This window comes from Drosophila takahashii, chromosome X (assembly GCF_030179915.1).
Source record: "Drosophila takahashii strain IR98-3 E-12201 chromosome X, DtakHiC1v2, whole genome shotgun sequence".
Classification (NCBI taxonomy): domain Eukaryota; kingdom Metazoa; phylum Arthropoda; class Insecta; order Diptera; family Drosophilidae; genus Drosophila; species Drosophila takahashii.
The window spans coordinates 14344600-14362347 of record NC_091683.1 but is presented as its reverse complement, the minus strand read 5'-3'; the positions used below and the strand labels follow the sequence as shown (position 1 = coordinate 14362347).

At 39.6% G+C, this 17748-nt stretch overlaps 1 protein-coding gene across 11 annotated transcripts in view; it reads left to right on the top strand.

Annotated features, from left to right (window-relative positions):
• The window catches only part of SK (small conductance calcium-activated potassium channel), a 66706-nt gene that overhangs the window by 8159 nt on the left and 40799 nt on the right, over nucleotides 1–17748 (top strand). For 8 of the 11 annotated variants that reach the window (XR_006412365.2, XM_044394225.2, XM_044394236.2 and 5 more), the window contains exons 3-4: nucleotides 4993–6204; nucleotides 9458–9559. Coding sequence is in view for 10 of the 11 variants with exons in the window: in XM_044394225.2 (XP_044250160.1) it covers nucleotides 4993–6204; nucleotides 9458–9559 (1314 nt within the window). In the remaining variant the exon portion in view is untranslated. Of the gene's footprint in view, nucleotides 1–4992; nucleotides 6205–9457; nucleotides 9560–11071; nucleotides 12211–17748 lie in introns of those variants that run through there. The other 3 variants (XM_044394232.2, XM_070219198.1, XM_070219200.1) reach the window with 2 other exon arrangements.

Here is a 17748-nt window from a genome sequence, read left to right as displayed (position 1 = left end):
AGTGATTTGAGCAGGCTAATAGAATTAACTGAACTAATTAAATTAGTTTGCCAATTGCTTACAATAATAACCAAATTATAACTTCAGTTTAAGGAATGTTTATTTAATACAGAAAGTAATTCTCCTTACAGAAAGTAATCTATATAACACTGTTCTTTTGTTTGCAATTGGAATTTTTAAGAAAATATAGACTCTGCTTGATTGCTTCATGGAATTTAACCTATAATAATTCCGGTGACATTTCTCCAAAATCCGACCGAGTAGGCAACTTTGCTCCGGCTTTTTTTCGACTGAAACTGAAACCTTTGACCGTGTTAAAACTGTCAAAAGTCAAAGTTAAGAGCCAAACTGAGATTAGAAGTCGGTTTGGGGGGACGACAAGTGTGGAGATGCCCAGAGGGAGCTGGGAGCTCTATTAGGATCAGAATTTTTGTAATCCCTGGGTTTCCGTGCAATTAGAGGGTGACCCCTCAACTTTGGCCAGCCTGTGGCATCCTTTCTATATTTTCCACTCGTTTTTCGTTTCACAAAAATACAAAAAAAATAAAAAAAAATAAGAAAAACAAAATGTGCCAACAGAGCTTTTGACGAATGCAACGAGGTCGTTGTTGTTGAGGTGAGTTTTTCGGGGGGCGGGGAAAAGTGGGGGCATAATGTTTTGTGTGCTGGTGACTCCTGGCACAGGATAAAACCTGGCCAAGTTAACGATTTTCTTGTTGTTTTTTTGTTGCCCTGCAAATGAAATTTATGTAGAGGGTCCTGCTCCTGTTCCGGCACGAAAAAAAGAATGAAAGAAGCCAAAGGACTCCTCGGCCACTCGGCCACTCGGCACTCTGCCTCTGATTTTGAGTTGTGCAATAAATTGTTATCTGTACATGCGAACGTCGCCTCGTCCTGGTTACCAGTTACCAGTTACCGGTTACCAGTCAGCAGTCAGCAGGAATCCTGCGGATTGAAGGGCTTCCAGCCCCTTTGGCCATTAAACAACGCTGTCAGGTCTCAATGGCCACAGAGCCCGAAAGCCTGAAAACCAGAAAACCTGAAGCGGCCGTTACACAATAGAATTCTCCTGTCCGTGTGTCGCTCCAAATTATTTGTACTGCCTTCGCTCCAGTGTTGCCCGGCTATTGTGGGTATTAAAAAAGAGGTTAACAGAAGAGGCAGCGAAAGCCAGAGGAAAGTTGTTCGATTTGAGCGGGGTTAAAAGATTTTAAAAAGAGGTTTCTGTTTTTAATAACATTATTTAAGATTTATTTTTGAACATGCTTTTCAGTAAGTATAGTATATACTTTTAATTTATTGTATGCTTTAATACCAAGTTATGGAAAATTAGTTTGTATATATTATATTTTGTTTTAAATATATTTGTTGGATTTTAACCTAAGTACTATTTTTTTATCATATATATTTGTATGTACATATTTAAAGATAATTGTATTCTTTAATATATTTCTAAATATTTCTTTATTTTGTAGATTTTTAAAATGTTCGTAGAAACATATTTTTCATTAGCAACTCTTTCACTGTCTTTATGCCACTTCACTTATATAATTTACCCCCATTGACTGACAGACAGATTGATTTCAAAGAAGTGCACAATTTAAAGGGCCAACCGCTTTGCAGGCGTAAGCGTAAAACCCACCTATCTAAGCAGAGTTAATAAAGCCAAACAATTGGCACTTAATTACGGAATAACAGGCATTTCCACTTCATGGGGCTCGCAAAAAGGGGATGCAGGACAATTGATGGCATAAAAGCCGAAACGACAGCACTACAATTCGATTGTAGTTCGAGGTCCTGTGACTGTGCCTGTGCCTGGGTCCTTTTGGTCCTTTATTGTTATTGGCCAGGCTGCGTTGCGGGCGATGTTTTAGCGTTGAGTGCTGAATGACATCTGGGTCACCTGGGGCCCCCCGACCTGCCTGCATATATAGTGTATACGATACAGCAGCACCCGTTTAACTTATTCCAAGCTGAGGTTCTGAGGTTCTCCGTCCTCTGACCATCGACGAGGACATTCACACCCGGCCATCTCCCTATTTTCTGTCCCGTTTTTGTCCTTTTTGGTTCCATCGGTGCATGGTGAATAGGATTTACGGGGTAGCCGTACAGTGCGTCCCCCGGCTGTAAGGCGATTGATGGCTTAATGCCCCATGTTGTGGTGGTGTTGTAACAAGGCCACGTCCGTTCGTCCCACCTTGGATTACCGTGATTTGTTGTGCTAAGCAATCGAATTTGATTGGCCATTGAACAGGAGAAAAGTAAATTATCAATTTAAGTAGGTGAGCTTATGGTGGTCATTGCATATTTGAGGATAAAGAAAGTTATTGATTTGTATTCATGTATTGGTTGTGGCAACTAAATTGCTTTTCGTCCTTAGGAACTGTAGTTACTGACCGGTTAAATAGATATGCGCATGGTAAACTTCTGGTAGCATACGCATATGTTTTTTTTTTACCGAAATGTGAGGGCGAGAAGTATAAACTCTCTCAATTCGAAATAGAGCGAGATAGGGCTTAAAGTTGCATAATGCATATCGAATTGAGATGCCGGCATATCAAGTCAAAATCTATAGCACATAACATCGAATCGATCAAAGTTTCATATCCAGTTTTTTTTTGCGCTTAAGAATTTATTAAGATACATTTGCATTTGCAGTTCATAGTTCATAATCCCATCAACCGATCAACAAAAAACATTGTTCAATTTACAAATATTTATGAGGCGATTATCGCCGGCCAATCCGAATCCAAATGAATTACACAGCTGGGCCGCACTGTACGTGCCTGCTTGCGATAAAGCAATCATTTTAATGGCGCGATTAAAATTTCATCACTTCGACTCGACTCGAATCGAATCGAACGAAATCGAATTAAGGCTCGGCGCATCGAAAGACGAGATGTTTATCAATTATTCCAGATTCATCTATGAATGGATTTTCGTTTTCTTTTTTAGCTGATTCATCCTTGTTGCGGTCCTCCCACCGGCTTGCTTTAAAATATATATTTCTTTTTGTTTGGACTAGAGTGACTGACTGACTGACTGACGGAGAAATTAATCAATAGACCATGGATAGATATTTATAGAATATCCCATCAGGAGAATGGCTCATAAACAATTGAATTCATTTGCGACCCCAAAAAATGCGATTGCATTTGCCATCGTCGTCGGCGGGAGGGAACAAGAATTTTAACCCAATTTGAAGCAGAAGAGAAAGAAGTTCATTTCAAGCCAGTGGCGTTCCAAGGGGGGGTTACAATTTAATCAATGAAACAAACTAAAGTTTATATTCTGAAGCAATAAATGTAAGGGAGATTTTCCCCTCGAGATCCTTAAGACTTTAGCCCCCCCCCTCGTTGAAACTCCTGCCTACGCCACTGCCCTCATCCGTATCTGTATCTATGGCATTCTGCCTGGCACGGACTCCTCTGATATGGTCTTTGGTCTATGGGCTATGGGCTATGGGCCGTGGGGCCCCCAACTATTATTAGCGGCACGCTCGACATGCAAACGTATAATGGATTCATACTTATATGTGGTGTGTGTACGGTATGTGTGCCTCTTGCACATGTGGGCCATACAATGTCGGGGATATATATGGATATATATGGCCATGCCAGGCAGTCAGCCAGCAGAATTCATTACTCTGCAGGTGTTCAAATTTTCACATTTTTCGTCTAGCTCCCCGAAAATGTCCTTTTGTCCAAGTCCAACGTTGTCCGTTACCCCAAAATAGCACTGTGAGAAAAGTGCCAAATTTCCTTTAAAAATTTGTAAAAATATTTAAAAATATAAAAAAAAAATTATATCTTTTCAAATGTATAAAAAAAAACTAAAATTATTATGCTTCACTTTTTCTTTCAGATTATACAAATTTTAAATTTGAATTGTTAATTTTTCTAGATGTATTTCTTTACAATTCCCTTTCGTATTTATGGCTAAATTATTGATTTTCATTTGTAACATTTTTTAGATTTCTTTCAAATTTATCGTTTTGTTTATTTTTGGTTTTCCCTGACTTTTCGTATAGGTGACTTGCGGTCAACGAGCTTTCCATTTCCCGCATTTCCCGCTTTATCCTGGCACATATGTGTGCGTCCGCTGGCTTTGAAGCTTTTGTGGCTTATCAGTTCTTTGTCACCGAGGTCCAACTTCTTGGCAAATAGTTTTCCCGGAAAGCTCGGCCACAGCTTTCGAACCGGTCTTTCATTTCATTTTCCATTTTCTTTATGGGCTCGTAAGCCGCTCCTTTGGCTTTTCCTTCCCCTTTTTTTTCCTGCACTCACTTTACAAGTTTTCGACTTTATGACTTGTGATTCCTTTTGCCTTGACTCTGAGTTTCTTCTGGACAAGTTGATTATCTAATTTCCATAAGAAAACTCGTCAATTAAACACGCATACGCCTAGTTGCCTTTGCTCAGTTGTTTTCCTTGAATTATTAATTAAGTTTAGTTTTTAATGCATGTTCAATAATGCAGAATCAAAAGTGAAATGATGAATGACCAGTTTTTAATTTTTGATGAGGTTTTGCTTTAGTTTGTATTTAATAAAGTTAATGTTAATTGCAAATCAACCAATTGATCTTGAAATGTTTATTGTTGTTTATTTTAAAAATACTTAAAATTACTTATTTAAATATAAGACACAATGCCTTATTTACATAAAATACTACAGGTCATTAAAAAAAATAATTTCATATTAATATAAAAGCTGAACATTTTTAAATTGAGTCTTTTTATATTTATAAGTAATAAACTCTTCCATTGATATAAAATATTTAAATTGAAAATGATATCTTTGGATTTTATGGGTTTACAAATTTTACCATACTTGTACTTGATAAAATCTAGCTTTTACTATAATAATATATAAAATATAATTACTATAATCTCTAATCCAATAGAATTGAAGGGATAAAATTTGGTCAGTAGCAATAATACAATATAATAATATATTATTACAAATATTTTTGCCTCTCCTCCTATATTCCAGATGTCAATTCAGAAGCTAAACGACACCACCAACTCGGGCTACGTGAGTTCCGAGGAGACGGACTCGCTGCTGGTGAGCAGCTCGAATCCCTCCAAGGGGGGCGGCCGGACGGCTCTGCTGCGCCAGGTGAAGAGTAGCTCCACGAATGGCCCGACGACGGGGGCATCCACCTCGTCGTCGGGCTCGGTGACGGGATCGGGAACAGGAACTGGTTCTGGTTCCGGTGGAGGATCAGGATCTGTATCGGCATCGGGCTCGAATTCGACAGCCGGCGGAGGAACTGGGGCTTCCAAGCCAACATTAATGCGCCAGGATCGCACTTCCACATACCTAACGAGTCCCCAGCAATCGCAGCATGTGCGAATGGGCTCCGAGGAGAGTATGAGAGGTGGAGGAGGAGGAGGCGGAGGAGGAGCCACCGCCCACGACGAGGATGTGGAGCAGGGACTGCAGGTCCGCAGCAGCATAGTGCCTGACATTGAAGTACACGAAGAGGACCAAGAAAGGGGATCGACAACGACCACGACCACGATCACGACCAATAACCAACAACCGACCATATCAATTATGAATTTAAGCCTGAAGCCCGGCGAGAGCCATAGCCATAGCCACAGCTCCAGCCCGGGCAGTCATCCCAACTTGGGCACCTCATCATATCAGAACCTGGCCTCGAGCATACCGCCCAGTGTGCCCAGTCGCTGCCGGGCCTGTCGCAATTGCAGCCGACGTGCTTCCACCACGCCCACCACCCTCATCGATCGCTCCGCCTCCCGCGATAGTGTGAAAAGTGCCTTCCAGCAGGGCAATCTCAGTGGCTCGATGGCCATTTGTATATCGAACTCCGCGCTGCCGCAACAGCAGCAGCAGCAGCAATATCACCTGCAACAGCAGCAACACTATCAATTGCAGCAGCAACACCTGCAGCATCAGCAACATCTGCAGCAGCAGCAGCAGCAACAGGTGCCGCCCGTTTTGATCACCTCATCGCCAACGAACGGATCCCGGATTATACGGCAGAGCTCACAGCCGGAATCGAGCAGCACGGCGATCTGCTGCGGACCCCATTCCGCCTGCGTCGGCCACGCCCACTCGCACTCGCACACGGTGCCCAATGTCTCGCTGAAGCAACTGCGCGAAAGTTCCGGCGATGGAATCGCGGGCATTGCAGCCGACTCCCTGCGGATCAATGGGGGCATGCGGCCCTTCAAGCAGGTGAGAATCAGTTTGGTTTCTTGGATCCACCAGGCCTACCCCAAAAAAAAATGTGAAAACCCGACCTCCGGCCCCTGTAGTTCAGTGAGGGAGGAGGCAACCTTAGCCGACCAGCACTCGAAAAAAAGCTGGCGAAATTCGCCTTTAAAATGTATTGTTGTTGCTTTCAAATACAATTTAAATCTCGAAATAAGAAATATTAAGGTGACCAGCATTTTGTTGTAAGCAGGATTATTCCTTTAACGAGATTGCGAAAGCTGGTCACATTAAAATGTAAATTTTATAAGACAAAACCAGCATTGTCTTATAAGCAGGATTATTCCTTTGAAGTTATTTCGAAAGCTGGTCACATTAAAAGGCGCATTTCAAATATTAATTTCTTTAATACAAATTAAAGGCGATTTTCAATGTTTTTTTTCGAGTGCCCACAATGCCATGAGCCCCTTGTACATAATTCATGTATGTACATAAGCCACCTGCAATCGCCCAGCTCATAAATGTCCGAGTGGACGCCACCCAAGAGAACCCTTAGCGCTCGGTGTGTAAACAGACCTCTATGTATTATCCCATATAGTATATCAACTGAGCATATCCCTTCGCCGTACATATATACCCGTAAATTGGATGTTCTGTAGCCACTATCACACTAGATGTTCTGTGTGTTCATCAAGAATTTTCATTGTATAGTTTGAATAGTCGGATATGTAGGGATATTTAAGTTCAGTGGGACCAGATTGTTGGAAATATGAATATAATTTTGCAGTGATAAAACGTTAAACAAATTTAATGAGCTTAATCCTAAATTATTATGTGAAAACTAAAAAATATTTTAAATTTTAAAGGGACCAGTCTTGAAAACAGTAACAAAGAGTGACCAAATCAAATATTAAAGCAACGGAAAATATTTGATTCTCAGTAATGATATTTTTATGCTCAGTCAAATCGCCCACACATTTGATGTCCCACTCAAAGAAACTATCAAATGTTTGCCGTACTCCAGTGTTATTTCCTAGATGGATCCATCACCGCCAGATTCACTGCCCCATAACTCATCTACATAAACACACAAGAAAAACCCCTCCAAGATGCTTTTTTTATGTTCAGTTCGGATTTCTTTATTTATGCCATAGATGTTTTCTAATAATCATAAAACGGTGGCAATTTGTGATTTGCTTACTTTGTTGCTGTTGTTCTTTCGGTTTGCTGTTTTCGTTCAATTTGCTCCTTCTCCTTGTTTCGGCCATTTAGCGTTTTTCGCGCGCCAAAATCCAATTAGTGAAAATCAATATTGCTCATACGCGGCGTTGGCTCAACAATTATTTTGTTCATTTGCCCGCTTGGCCACCTTCAATCGCATTTCGCATACCCATATAATTCTTTTAATTTTTTCTCTTTTCCATCTTACTTTCGGTGGGCATAATTAAAAATTTTGTTTACACGCCATTTGATTGGCGGGAGAAGGGGAAAGGGGGAAGAAGGGAAATGGAAAATGGAAATGGGGTCTTAGTAGGTGGGCCTAAGAGCATTTAGCATTTTAGCATTTTACCATTTGATGGTGGGTATCCAGCAAACGCAATTAAGACATTTCTTTCCTGCAGCCTGCAAATTGATTATTCATGTGGCAATTGAATTGTTAAGTGCTAGCGAAAATACCATTTCTAGTCGCGCTCTATCTATATCTTTCATCTCTCCCTTATAATTAATATCAATTTACGCCCAACGCGTCTGAACTTTAGCCGTCCATAAATATCTGAAAAAAAAAGAAAAACCAAAATGAAAATGAAGAAGAAAAAAAAACGAGAAATAAATATATATGTATAGAGATGGGGAAAAAATGATATCGCTTCTTCCTTCATGCTGGCAGTGACCTTACCATGATTGATGAATGTTTTCACTCTTTGACATTTGCCGTCGCGTTTTCCTATTTTTTCCCTTCCACCCCGCCCCGTCCTCCGTTTTTTGTAATATGTTATTTTCTTTTTTTTTCCAGTCCCTATAGATAATTGCGTTGGGTTCTCTGGCAGACACTTTCGGCAATAGTCAGGGGGATAAGAAGTAGTAGTCCTTTAAAGCGGTAGAATGGGGACGGTAAAACATTTATGGAAGCTTCGGGGCACTCGGAAGCTTTTCGTTTTCAAAAAACTAGCGGCAAAGATAGCGAAAGCAAATGGTAAACGGTAAATGAGCGAGGCGAAGGAAAATGGGAAATCCCCCACATTTAAGGGCTCCCCATGCAAATGGGCCAAAAGCTTTCAAGCCACATTTAACACGAATAAAAAAGACAACAAACAATTTGTATATGCAATTCCCCTGCGGTCACCTTGTTACACTTAACCCCCTCGCTTTTCGAGAGCTTTTCGCCGGAGCTTTCCCTTTCGCCATTGGCAGGCAGGGGTTAAGTGGAAAGCGAAAGCTTCAGCATATTTCAAGTTTTCAATTGTCTTCGGTTTTCCGCTTTTCCATTTTCCGTTCTTCTTGCTGACCCCCCGCCATTATTGTTGTTGTTTTTATTGTTTAAAAGCTCTCTATTTAATTATGCAACATGCAATGAACTTTTCATCCATTCCACACTCTTTTCTTCACACATACACCCATACATATATAGAAAAAAACTCGTCAGTCCCCAAAGGATCACACACGTGCCGCGAAGGCCCGTCATTACTTTTCAGGCATATCCCAGGCCGTAGTTATATGATACTTTTCCCGTAGTATCGCATCAGCCCCATAGGATCAGATAGAGATATCCCGCTATTACTTTTGCCACACGTATAATATTTCATTACTATCTCTACCTTATGTATGATATCTTTGTAATCGATAAATATCCCTTAGTTATAATGGTAATATCTTTAATATCTATGTAGTTTCGACAGTATTCTTAAATAACCTAACTCTTATATACTCTTACTTATATTTGAGGACAGTGCGTTTTGTAAGAGCAAAGATTTCCTTAAAAAAAATATAATTAATTGTAAAATTAAGTAACCAGGAAATTATACAAAATTAATTTACTTAGCCTGCTACTTTCGCAACGCACTGTTCTCGCAGGACTCTACGCTGATCTATGTCTAATATCTAGGTATTTCAATCGCTTCCATCCAACCAGACCCAGAATCCTACGTCTAAGTCCCCGTCCCCGTCCACAATCCATTGGTAATCTCCATCCAGAAGTAGCTTAGCTTACCTAACTAACTAAGATAACTTAAACCATCTGTACTAATCGCTGTCGCATCAACTCTCGCAATCTCTTCAGGGCGTTCTTCTAATGCCTCGCACATTGTCTGATAGCCGAAAGTTGCGCCTTCGCAGAGCCTTCACCGAGGCCACTAACGAAACGCTCCAATGCTCCAAAATGGTATTTAACAAAATAACAAACAAAACGAAAACGAAAACGAAAAAACTACAAAACAAAACCCATTTGCCGAAACTAACAATTTTGTTTTATGTGTACATAAATATTTAGAATGAACCAAAGTAGTTCCAAAGTTCCAAAAAAACCAACAAAAAACCAAATAACCCAAATAAAAACCAAAAGTTCATTTTCAATGGCACCGCAATGACCTTTCCGCCCCCCAGCGGTCAAGTAGCTTGTTATCGATAACATAATGCATTATGCTGCAAAATGCTAAATGCCCCCGTGCAATCGATTTGCGTTTGGCATTCGTTTCTTCCTAGCTTGCACTGCGTCAATGTCCAATATTCAATCTCCCCATAGAAATTTCACCGAAAAAAAGAAAATAAAAAAAAACAAAACAATAACTCAAAAATACCCGTTTCAAAACCGTTTTGAGCATTTTGGCCGCTTGTAGCTCAAGTTTAAATTTCCGCATCCCATAATCTCGCATCCACTTCCAAATCCGCTTCAGCATCCCGTATGCTTTTGCATCCGTTTTTGAATGTAGACCCGTAGTTGTAATGTATCACCCCTAATTAGTTTACGTATAACATAAATCGATGATTTATCGCCACAGGTAAGAGATGTTGTTGAAAATGTTTCGATTTATTTAGCACCGATTGTCGTTATTTGTGATGAAAGCAAAATGCACCAATTAATTTCGGCCATATAGATAATATAATCATTTTTTTGGGGTGATTATTGGAAGGGATGTATATTTATATATAAACAATAAACTAGTTTTCCGAACAAACGTTCTACAATAAAGAATTTATCGATATTTTTATTTAACAACAAGATTTTTTTTAACACGTTTAAATGATAGTGGATTTTTAATATCCAGGGTATTCGTATAGCTTATCATTGGTTTTTTCTTAGCAGCAATTAAGTACCGAGCGGAAGCATTTAATATTTCCCTCAGTAAAGGCTGCAACATTTTCATTTCCATGACGTCGACGCGATCAGGTGTTCCCCGTTTTCCCCGGCTTTCCACACACGGATATTTCTCTCATCGCTCTCTAAAATAGTTTCTCTCATCTGGGCCATCCACCTGCTGCTTTTTGTCCACTTGGATCCCACCTTCCAATCGCGATCCGCAATCCACACGCAATTTAAGCAAGCTGATCGAAGAAGTTGTTCTTTATAATCGTACTTGTAAGACAAATAGGTATTTTTTGCGTCTAAGGTTAAAGAATAGATTTTTTCGTTTTTGAGTTCGGTTTTCACGCTTCGAAATACATACGATTTTAGGCTTTCACATCTTTTAGGATTTTTTTAAATTTAAACAATATTGGGATGATTAATAAATAGGGTTTTAGGGCATCGCAAAGTCGATACTTAAGATCGGGTACATTAATGTTCTCCTTGGTTCCGTTATATTGGCGGAACCAAGCTGAAAAAAAAGGCAGGAGCGCACCAGATTGGAATATAAATAAAACATTTGGTGGGCAGGCCATTTGTGCGGCGTCGTCGGAAGGGATCGCTCTAGATTTGGGAACTCTCGTTCTCTGTCGCTCATTTTCCAGATCGGTTGCGGATCGGATCCGATCGGATCGGTCAATAATGGACGTGAACGGCTTGTGGAAATGCTGAATTGTGTCTGCTTCCCCGATTCTGTTTACATTCTGGACAATTACGCAGTCGAAAGTTGGCCAGAAAAATCCCAATTCAAATCAAAATTAAATCAAAACCCATCGGTTTTCCGTCGGTTGCGGTTCATGGTTCATTTATATTGTGTTGCTAAAAAAAACAAAAATCTTTTTTTTTCTGTGCGTGCTTGGTTGACAAAGTGAAATGTGAAATATAATGTATTCCAGGAAGAAAGCGTATAAATATCATTGTTTAAACATTTCGGCGTTAACCTGTAACCGGCAAGATCTGAGAATTGCTAATTAAAATAAACAATGTACTTGTTTCCTTGAAAATCTTTTAATAATAATTAAGGCAAAATGTTTGTGTGTACTTGTAATTTTCCTGAAAACACAAATATTTGCCTTCCATTAAGAAAACAAAAACAGTGACGATAACAAAGAAAACGGTTTCTTAAATACGTTTCATTCTTCGCTCGTTCCATAAACCTGGGATTTCTATTGATCTATCAAATTAAAAAAAAAAAAACAAAATTAAGTGAAAAAAAACTGATGATCTTATTCAATTAAGAATTATTTTTTGCGGGTTCCCCCCAAAAAAAAAAAACTCTTTTCGATCTTGAGGTCAAGCAGAGCATGTCGCCGGCCTTCTGCATGGATAACGATTGTAATCAGGGCGCTCTCAATAGGAAATGCCAGGCCACGCCCCCACCGCCCACGCCCACGCCCATGCCGGTGGTCGTGTCGACGACGTCATCGACCTCTGGCACCCCCTCCCCAACCGTAACGCCCTTCCCCTCGCCCACCCCCTCGCGGTCACCGTCGCTGACGCTCATGATGATGCCGCAGATACCGCAAACGCAAACGCAGACGCAAATGTGGCAACAACAGCAGCGGCTGCCGCTGATGACGCGAACGGGCAGCGTCGGTGGCGCCACGAGTGCCGCCCGCAGGAACTCCCTTTGGCTTGAAACGCTGCGCAACACACGCAAGCTGTCCTACGCCAACGAGCGACCCATTCTGGTAAGACTACACCGGAGAAAAAGAGGGGGTTTTAAACTCAGAATAACCAAAATAAGCGAAAGGGATTTGATTAGGTAATTTAATGGCAACAATATTTTCCGTCGATTTAAAATTTAGCATCAAAAAAACGGTTTAAAAGCAACTTTAAAAATTACATGTTTTCCATATTTAAGTGATTGTCCTGAAAAATTATCTATATTTTTAAAAAGAAATTCCCAAAATCACTTTAAAATCTGCTTAAAAGTATGCTACAAAATATTTGTTCATAGACAACATGTCGTATACGTTTTATTTACTACGAGAATTAAGCATACGACCTGTTGACCATGAGGAACATGAACAAATTACAAAAAAAAAATGTATAAATGCATTTCGAAGTCAGCTGTTTTTTCTCCCAGTGCTGGCTAGAAACAATGACGTATCTAGCTTATCTGCTGCCCATTTGTATGCCCATTTCCATTCGCCATTCCGTCGGCGGCTTCCACGTGTCCATTTTGCCTCATAGTCCAAACTATAAAAATAAATAAATCGCCCGCGTTCCTTCGCTCTCTCTCTCTCTCTCTCTCTGTCTTTCCCTCCATTAGCCATATCTCTTTCTACTGTCTCTGAACGATCCGAAGTTATTTTGAACCAAAGCATCTGCAGAACAAAACAAAAACAAATCGCAGACACACGAGATGGAGCTCTTGGGAAAAAGGTTTGGGCAACGAAACTTTGCTACCCTATATAAAGTGGCGAAAGTTTTACTTTCCAACGAATACCGAAATTTCAGTGGTTTCACAAGAAGCTAAAGAAAACCAATTTTGCCGAGGAAGTACAACCATTGGGAACTAAAACTTTTCGATATAGAATGGATGTTTTTTTTTCCCAAGTCGCCACTAAAATAATTTTGGTATAAAGTGATACAATTTATGTGCTATTGCCTATAAATGGCATAAAAATTCTGGAGATACATATATGGGAAAGTGATGAATTTCATATTAACGACACTTTAATTGTTTAATATTCTATACAATATTCTAAATATAGGTTAGCCATAAAGAGTGACCAATTGAAAACACCCTTGTGGAAAAGATAATGGCTGGATGTTAATTTTGGGGGTGGGGGCTATGAAAGCAATAACACAAAACAAATGTGGGCAAAAAGGCGCATCACACAAAGGCGGCTGACTATTCCATCATCAGTGTTCGAAACTCAAGAAAAAGCCAGAAAAAAAACGCCCATAAAGACATAAAGTTTTCTCAAGTGCTCGGAACGTATCGCCCGATTCCAGCGTCTGTATCTATTGCTTTGATATATTGTTTACAAGACAGGCGATTTCGATTTCGATTTCGATTTGGATTTGGATTCGGTTAACGATCGCATCATCATCGTCATCTCTATAATGTGCGAATCGCAATAAAGTGGATTCAAGGTCCAAAAAAAAAGTTCGGGTTAAAGATAAAGTTCATAAATTAGGACCACTGACTTATTGGCATATATAGAGTGTGCTCCTTTTGATATACGGTCTTGCCGATTTACCAGGCAATTCCGGCGCAATTTAAACAATGCCAATCGCCACGTAATTAATGGCATACTTATAATGGCATATGAGCAATGAAAGAACGGAACCCTTGGGGGAAAGAGCGGTCCTCAGATCGTGGACATGAATTATCGATGAGTGTCCGCCATTCCATATATAGTACCTATCCCTATGTAAATGGGGCGGAACAACACATGCGTGCATATTTAGATGATGATAAATATTATATATATGCAGTCCCAATGGGTATTACGGGGTGTCATCTAAAATATTTAAGCCATTTGCTGTCCGACTTTTAGCTCGATGTCCATATGTCTGCATTTCGAGGACTTTCAATCGACCAAAAGTCAACTTTGTATGTCAGTGGGTTTTTCTCTTTATTTTTCTTTTTTTTTTCTTTTTTTATTTTTTCGACTGTTGGGTTTACTTTGGAGGTGGGTTCTGGTTCTCCTACTTTCTCCTCCTTTCGCCGCCACTCGACTGTGAAAAATGTTGGCCCAGGTGGCCTCAATAGTCCAATAACTTATTGCCTCGGCATTATGCGGCGAAAAATAGTCGAGGAACTTTTTAAAATTTCATGATAATAGTCTTCGACCGCGACTGCAGTTTACATGTACATATATATCTATATATACATATAATATATATCCGTTTAGATGGATGTGCCCGGTGGCGAGTGGCCAGTGCCTAGTGTATATCTTAGCAAGTGCATGCACGCTGTTTGCCCAAGTGTCCATCAATAAAATATGACAAGAGGCACTTTCAGCTTTCAGCTTTCAGGACTGTCCCCGAACCGAAGCGTAAACGGTAAACGGTAGACGATAGACGGTATACCGCACATCGCACATTGAACGGATGGAATGGATGGGTCTGAAATCGTCGCTGAAATCGTTTAAAGGTCGCGCCATACGGCGACTACTGAGTACCGAGTACTGAGTATCGAGTCTCCTCGCACAGCTGTTCTGAGTCATTTGCCAAGGCATATGCGGTTGCCTCACTTCACCAGATGTCCAATGTCCAATGTCCGATGTCCGATGCCCGATTGTCCGGCCTTTGAGGGCATACACCTGTGCAGGTGCATTGGCAACCTAATTGATCTATGATTCACCCATTTTCCCATTCCCAAAACGATCTTTTTGGGCTGCTCGAAGGAGAACTTATCGAACTTTCCACAGTGGCTTCCTCATTACTTTAACTTTTTAAAGAAATATAAATATATTTCACTTCTCTGCCTACTGAAAATAAATCAAGTAGTAAATATAAAAAACGGATTATTGTAATCAAATTGCTAAATGTAGTACTTTCATATTTAAAATTAATTAATACAGCAATCAATGGGTGTAAAAGTACAGAAAAATATTTAAATTTAATATTATAAACATGGAATATTTTTATTAAATTTCAAATAATTATTCTCAATAACCCAAGTTCAATAAACAATGATTAAAGCGTTAAGTTTAAGAAGTTTTAGAAGCTTATAAACAAATTAGCACGCATTAGTAAAGCTATTAAAAGTATTAAATATTTGTTTGAAAGTACTTATCAAGTTTCTAACTTGTTGTCGACAAATTGTGCAACCTGTGAAGTGTTGTTTGCTGTTGATGGCTTCAACTAAAACCACTTAAATCAGGAAGAAGGCAATGAATTGCCGAATCGATGGACAGATAGAAGAACAAAGATCTTCAGATTTCGATTTTTTGTGAGTCAGCTTGCAGTCGCATTTGGCTCGTATTTATGGCTAAGCCACCTGAAGTCAAGCCGAAGATGGATCCCATCCTGTTCTGGCCATCGACGAGTCCCGAGTCCCGAATCGCCGCATCGAAAATGAGCAAGTGGGCGGGCAGATTGGAGGGGGATGGAATGGCAAATGGCTGACAAATGCATAAAGTTTTCATTTCAATGAATTATTCAAAATCCGACATGACAACATTTTGACTATCTGTCGTTTGCGTTGACATTTCCATTTGATATCTGGGTCGAGTCGACGATTGTGCAAAGGGAGGTGGCTATAAGGCGGGTATGGGATGGGATAGATCCGGACTACGGACTACGGAGGTTTTAGGATTTAGGTGCGATGTCCTATGCGCACGTTAATGTCTCGTTCTCAAGTGATGGACACTCGAGACAATTGCCGTGTGGAGCTGCACAAAATGCATTAATTTATTTAAATGAGTGGTGCTTTAATCATGCTTTGCAGTGCCATATGCATAAAGTGGTACTACAAGAAGGGATTCCCAGGTTGTGTTGTTGATTGTTTTGCCCTGGCAAGCAAAGCGGCTTAATTGCACTGTGAAAAAATTATTGGCTCTATTAATTTAAATATTTTCCTAGGTATACAGTTATTATTTATATTTATAAATATTAGTCTCTCTCCTTGAATATTTTCAACAACATGAATGAAAGCTAAATTAAAAATAAAAGATTTCTAATATTTTTATAAATAGTTTCTTATAACATTTAGGTACAGTTTAAAAAGATCTTAAAAATTACCGAACGGCTTAAAAATAAAATATTTTTAATTATTTTCAATAGCATGAATAACATTTAGCTACAATTTTAATAAGATCTTGAAGAATATTATAATTATGAGTTAGTTCCCTTTTTCCCTCAGTTTATAAGTACTATGCAAAAAGGGTCCCCGATCCTAATTAGATGGGATAAACAGCACAATGCAAATGCCCATTTGCATTAGGTGCGAATGCAATGCGTTTTGAATTTCTCCATGGCTCGAGTGTGATTCCTTATGATTCCGGATGCGGAATTAAAGGCTTAAAGAGAGAATAAAAGGAAAGCCGAAGTGGGTGGATTGCAAGGACTTCCAGGTGGTGGGGGGAGGTGCGTTGCTATGCCATCAACTTCGGTTGCTAGGCCAATTCATTTGTCAGTTCATCAGCGCCAAAGAATGCATCCGCGTATCTGTGAGAGCGTATTTAAGTGTGTGCCTGTGCGGGCGTATCTGTGTGATGTATGTGAGGGTGTGTGTGCGTGTGCTGAATCGAGGTGGGCTAACAGTCAGACTTCGCTAGAGGGAACAGGACATTTTATTTTTTTTGCCATTTTCGTAAAAAATTATGATGTACCCATTAATAAAAAAAAAATGGAAATTTGCAAAAATTTTATTTTTTTTAAGATTACCAGGAAAGTGTCATGGATTTATTTATTACTTTGTTACCAGCTCAAAACAGTATGTATTTTTGGTGTAGGATTCATTTTTGGCCAAGTTACAGCCAAAAACAAAAAATTCAAATTTTTACCAAAAATTTAGATCCCAATTTTTCACAAAAAAATAATTAGTTTTTTGACCGTAACAATGGAAATATTAATCCAAATATGGATTGTCATACCTTTCTGAACTCGTTATTAAATTTCCATACGATTGACATTAAAACCTGGACATTTTATTTTTTTGCCATTTTTCGAAAAAATTTTGATTTACCCCCTTATAAAAAAAATTAAAAATTTGCAAATATTTTATTTTTTTAAGATCACTCGGAAAGTGTCATGGATTTATTTATTATTTTGTTATCTGTTCGAAACAGTGTGTATTTTTGGTGTAGGGCCATTTTTGGAAAAGTTACAGCAAAAAAGCAAACACAAAATAATTCAAATTTTTACCAAAAACCAAAATTTCAATTTTTCAAAAAAAAGAAATAGTTTTTTGACAGAAACAATTGACGTATAGATCAAAAAATGGATGTAGCTTCATCTTATCGAGGCTCCAATGTATATCCTTTGCATGCACAAAATATAGCTGAACAACGTGACTATAGTCGAATACGACTGGCAATTGCCGATGACAATGAAATCGCGTAGCTGGAACTTTGAATTGAGCATCCATTTGGGACTGCCTGGATGTGGGGGAGTACGAGGGTCTTGCGGGGGAGTACGAATAGGAGGCGGGCGGGGGCAGAGTTGGATGATGGGCAGTGGGAGGGGCCGCGGAGACCATCACCTTACGCAAATCGGAGTTTTCCAATGCGCAGGACCAACCGAAGGCCACGGACAAAGCCACTCTT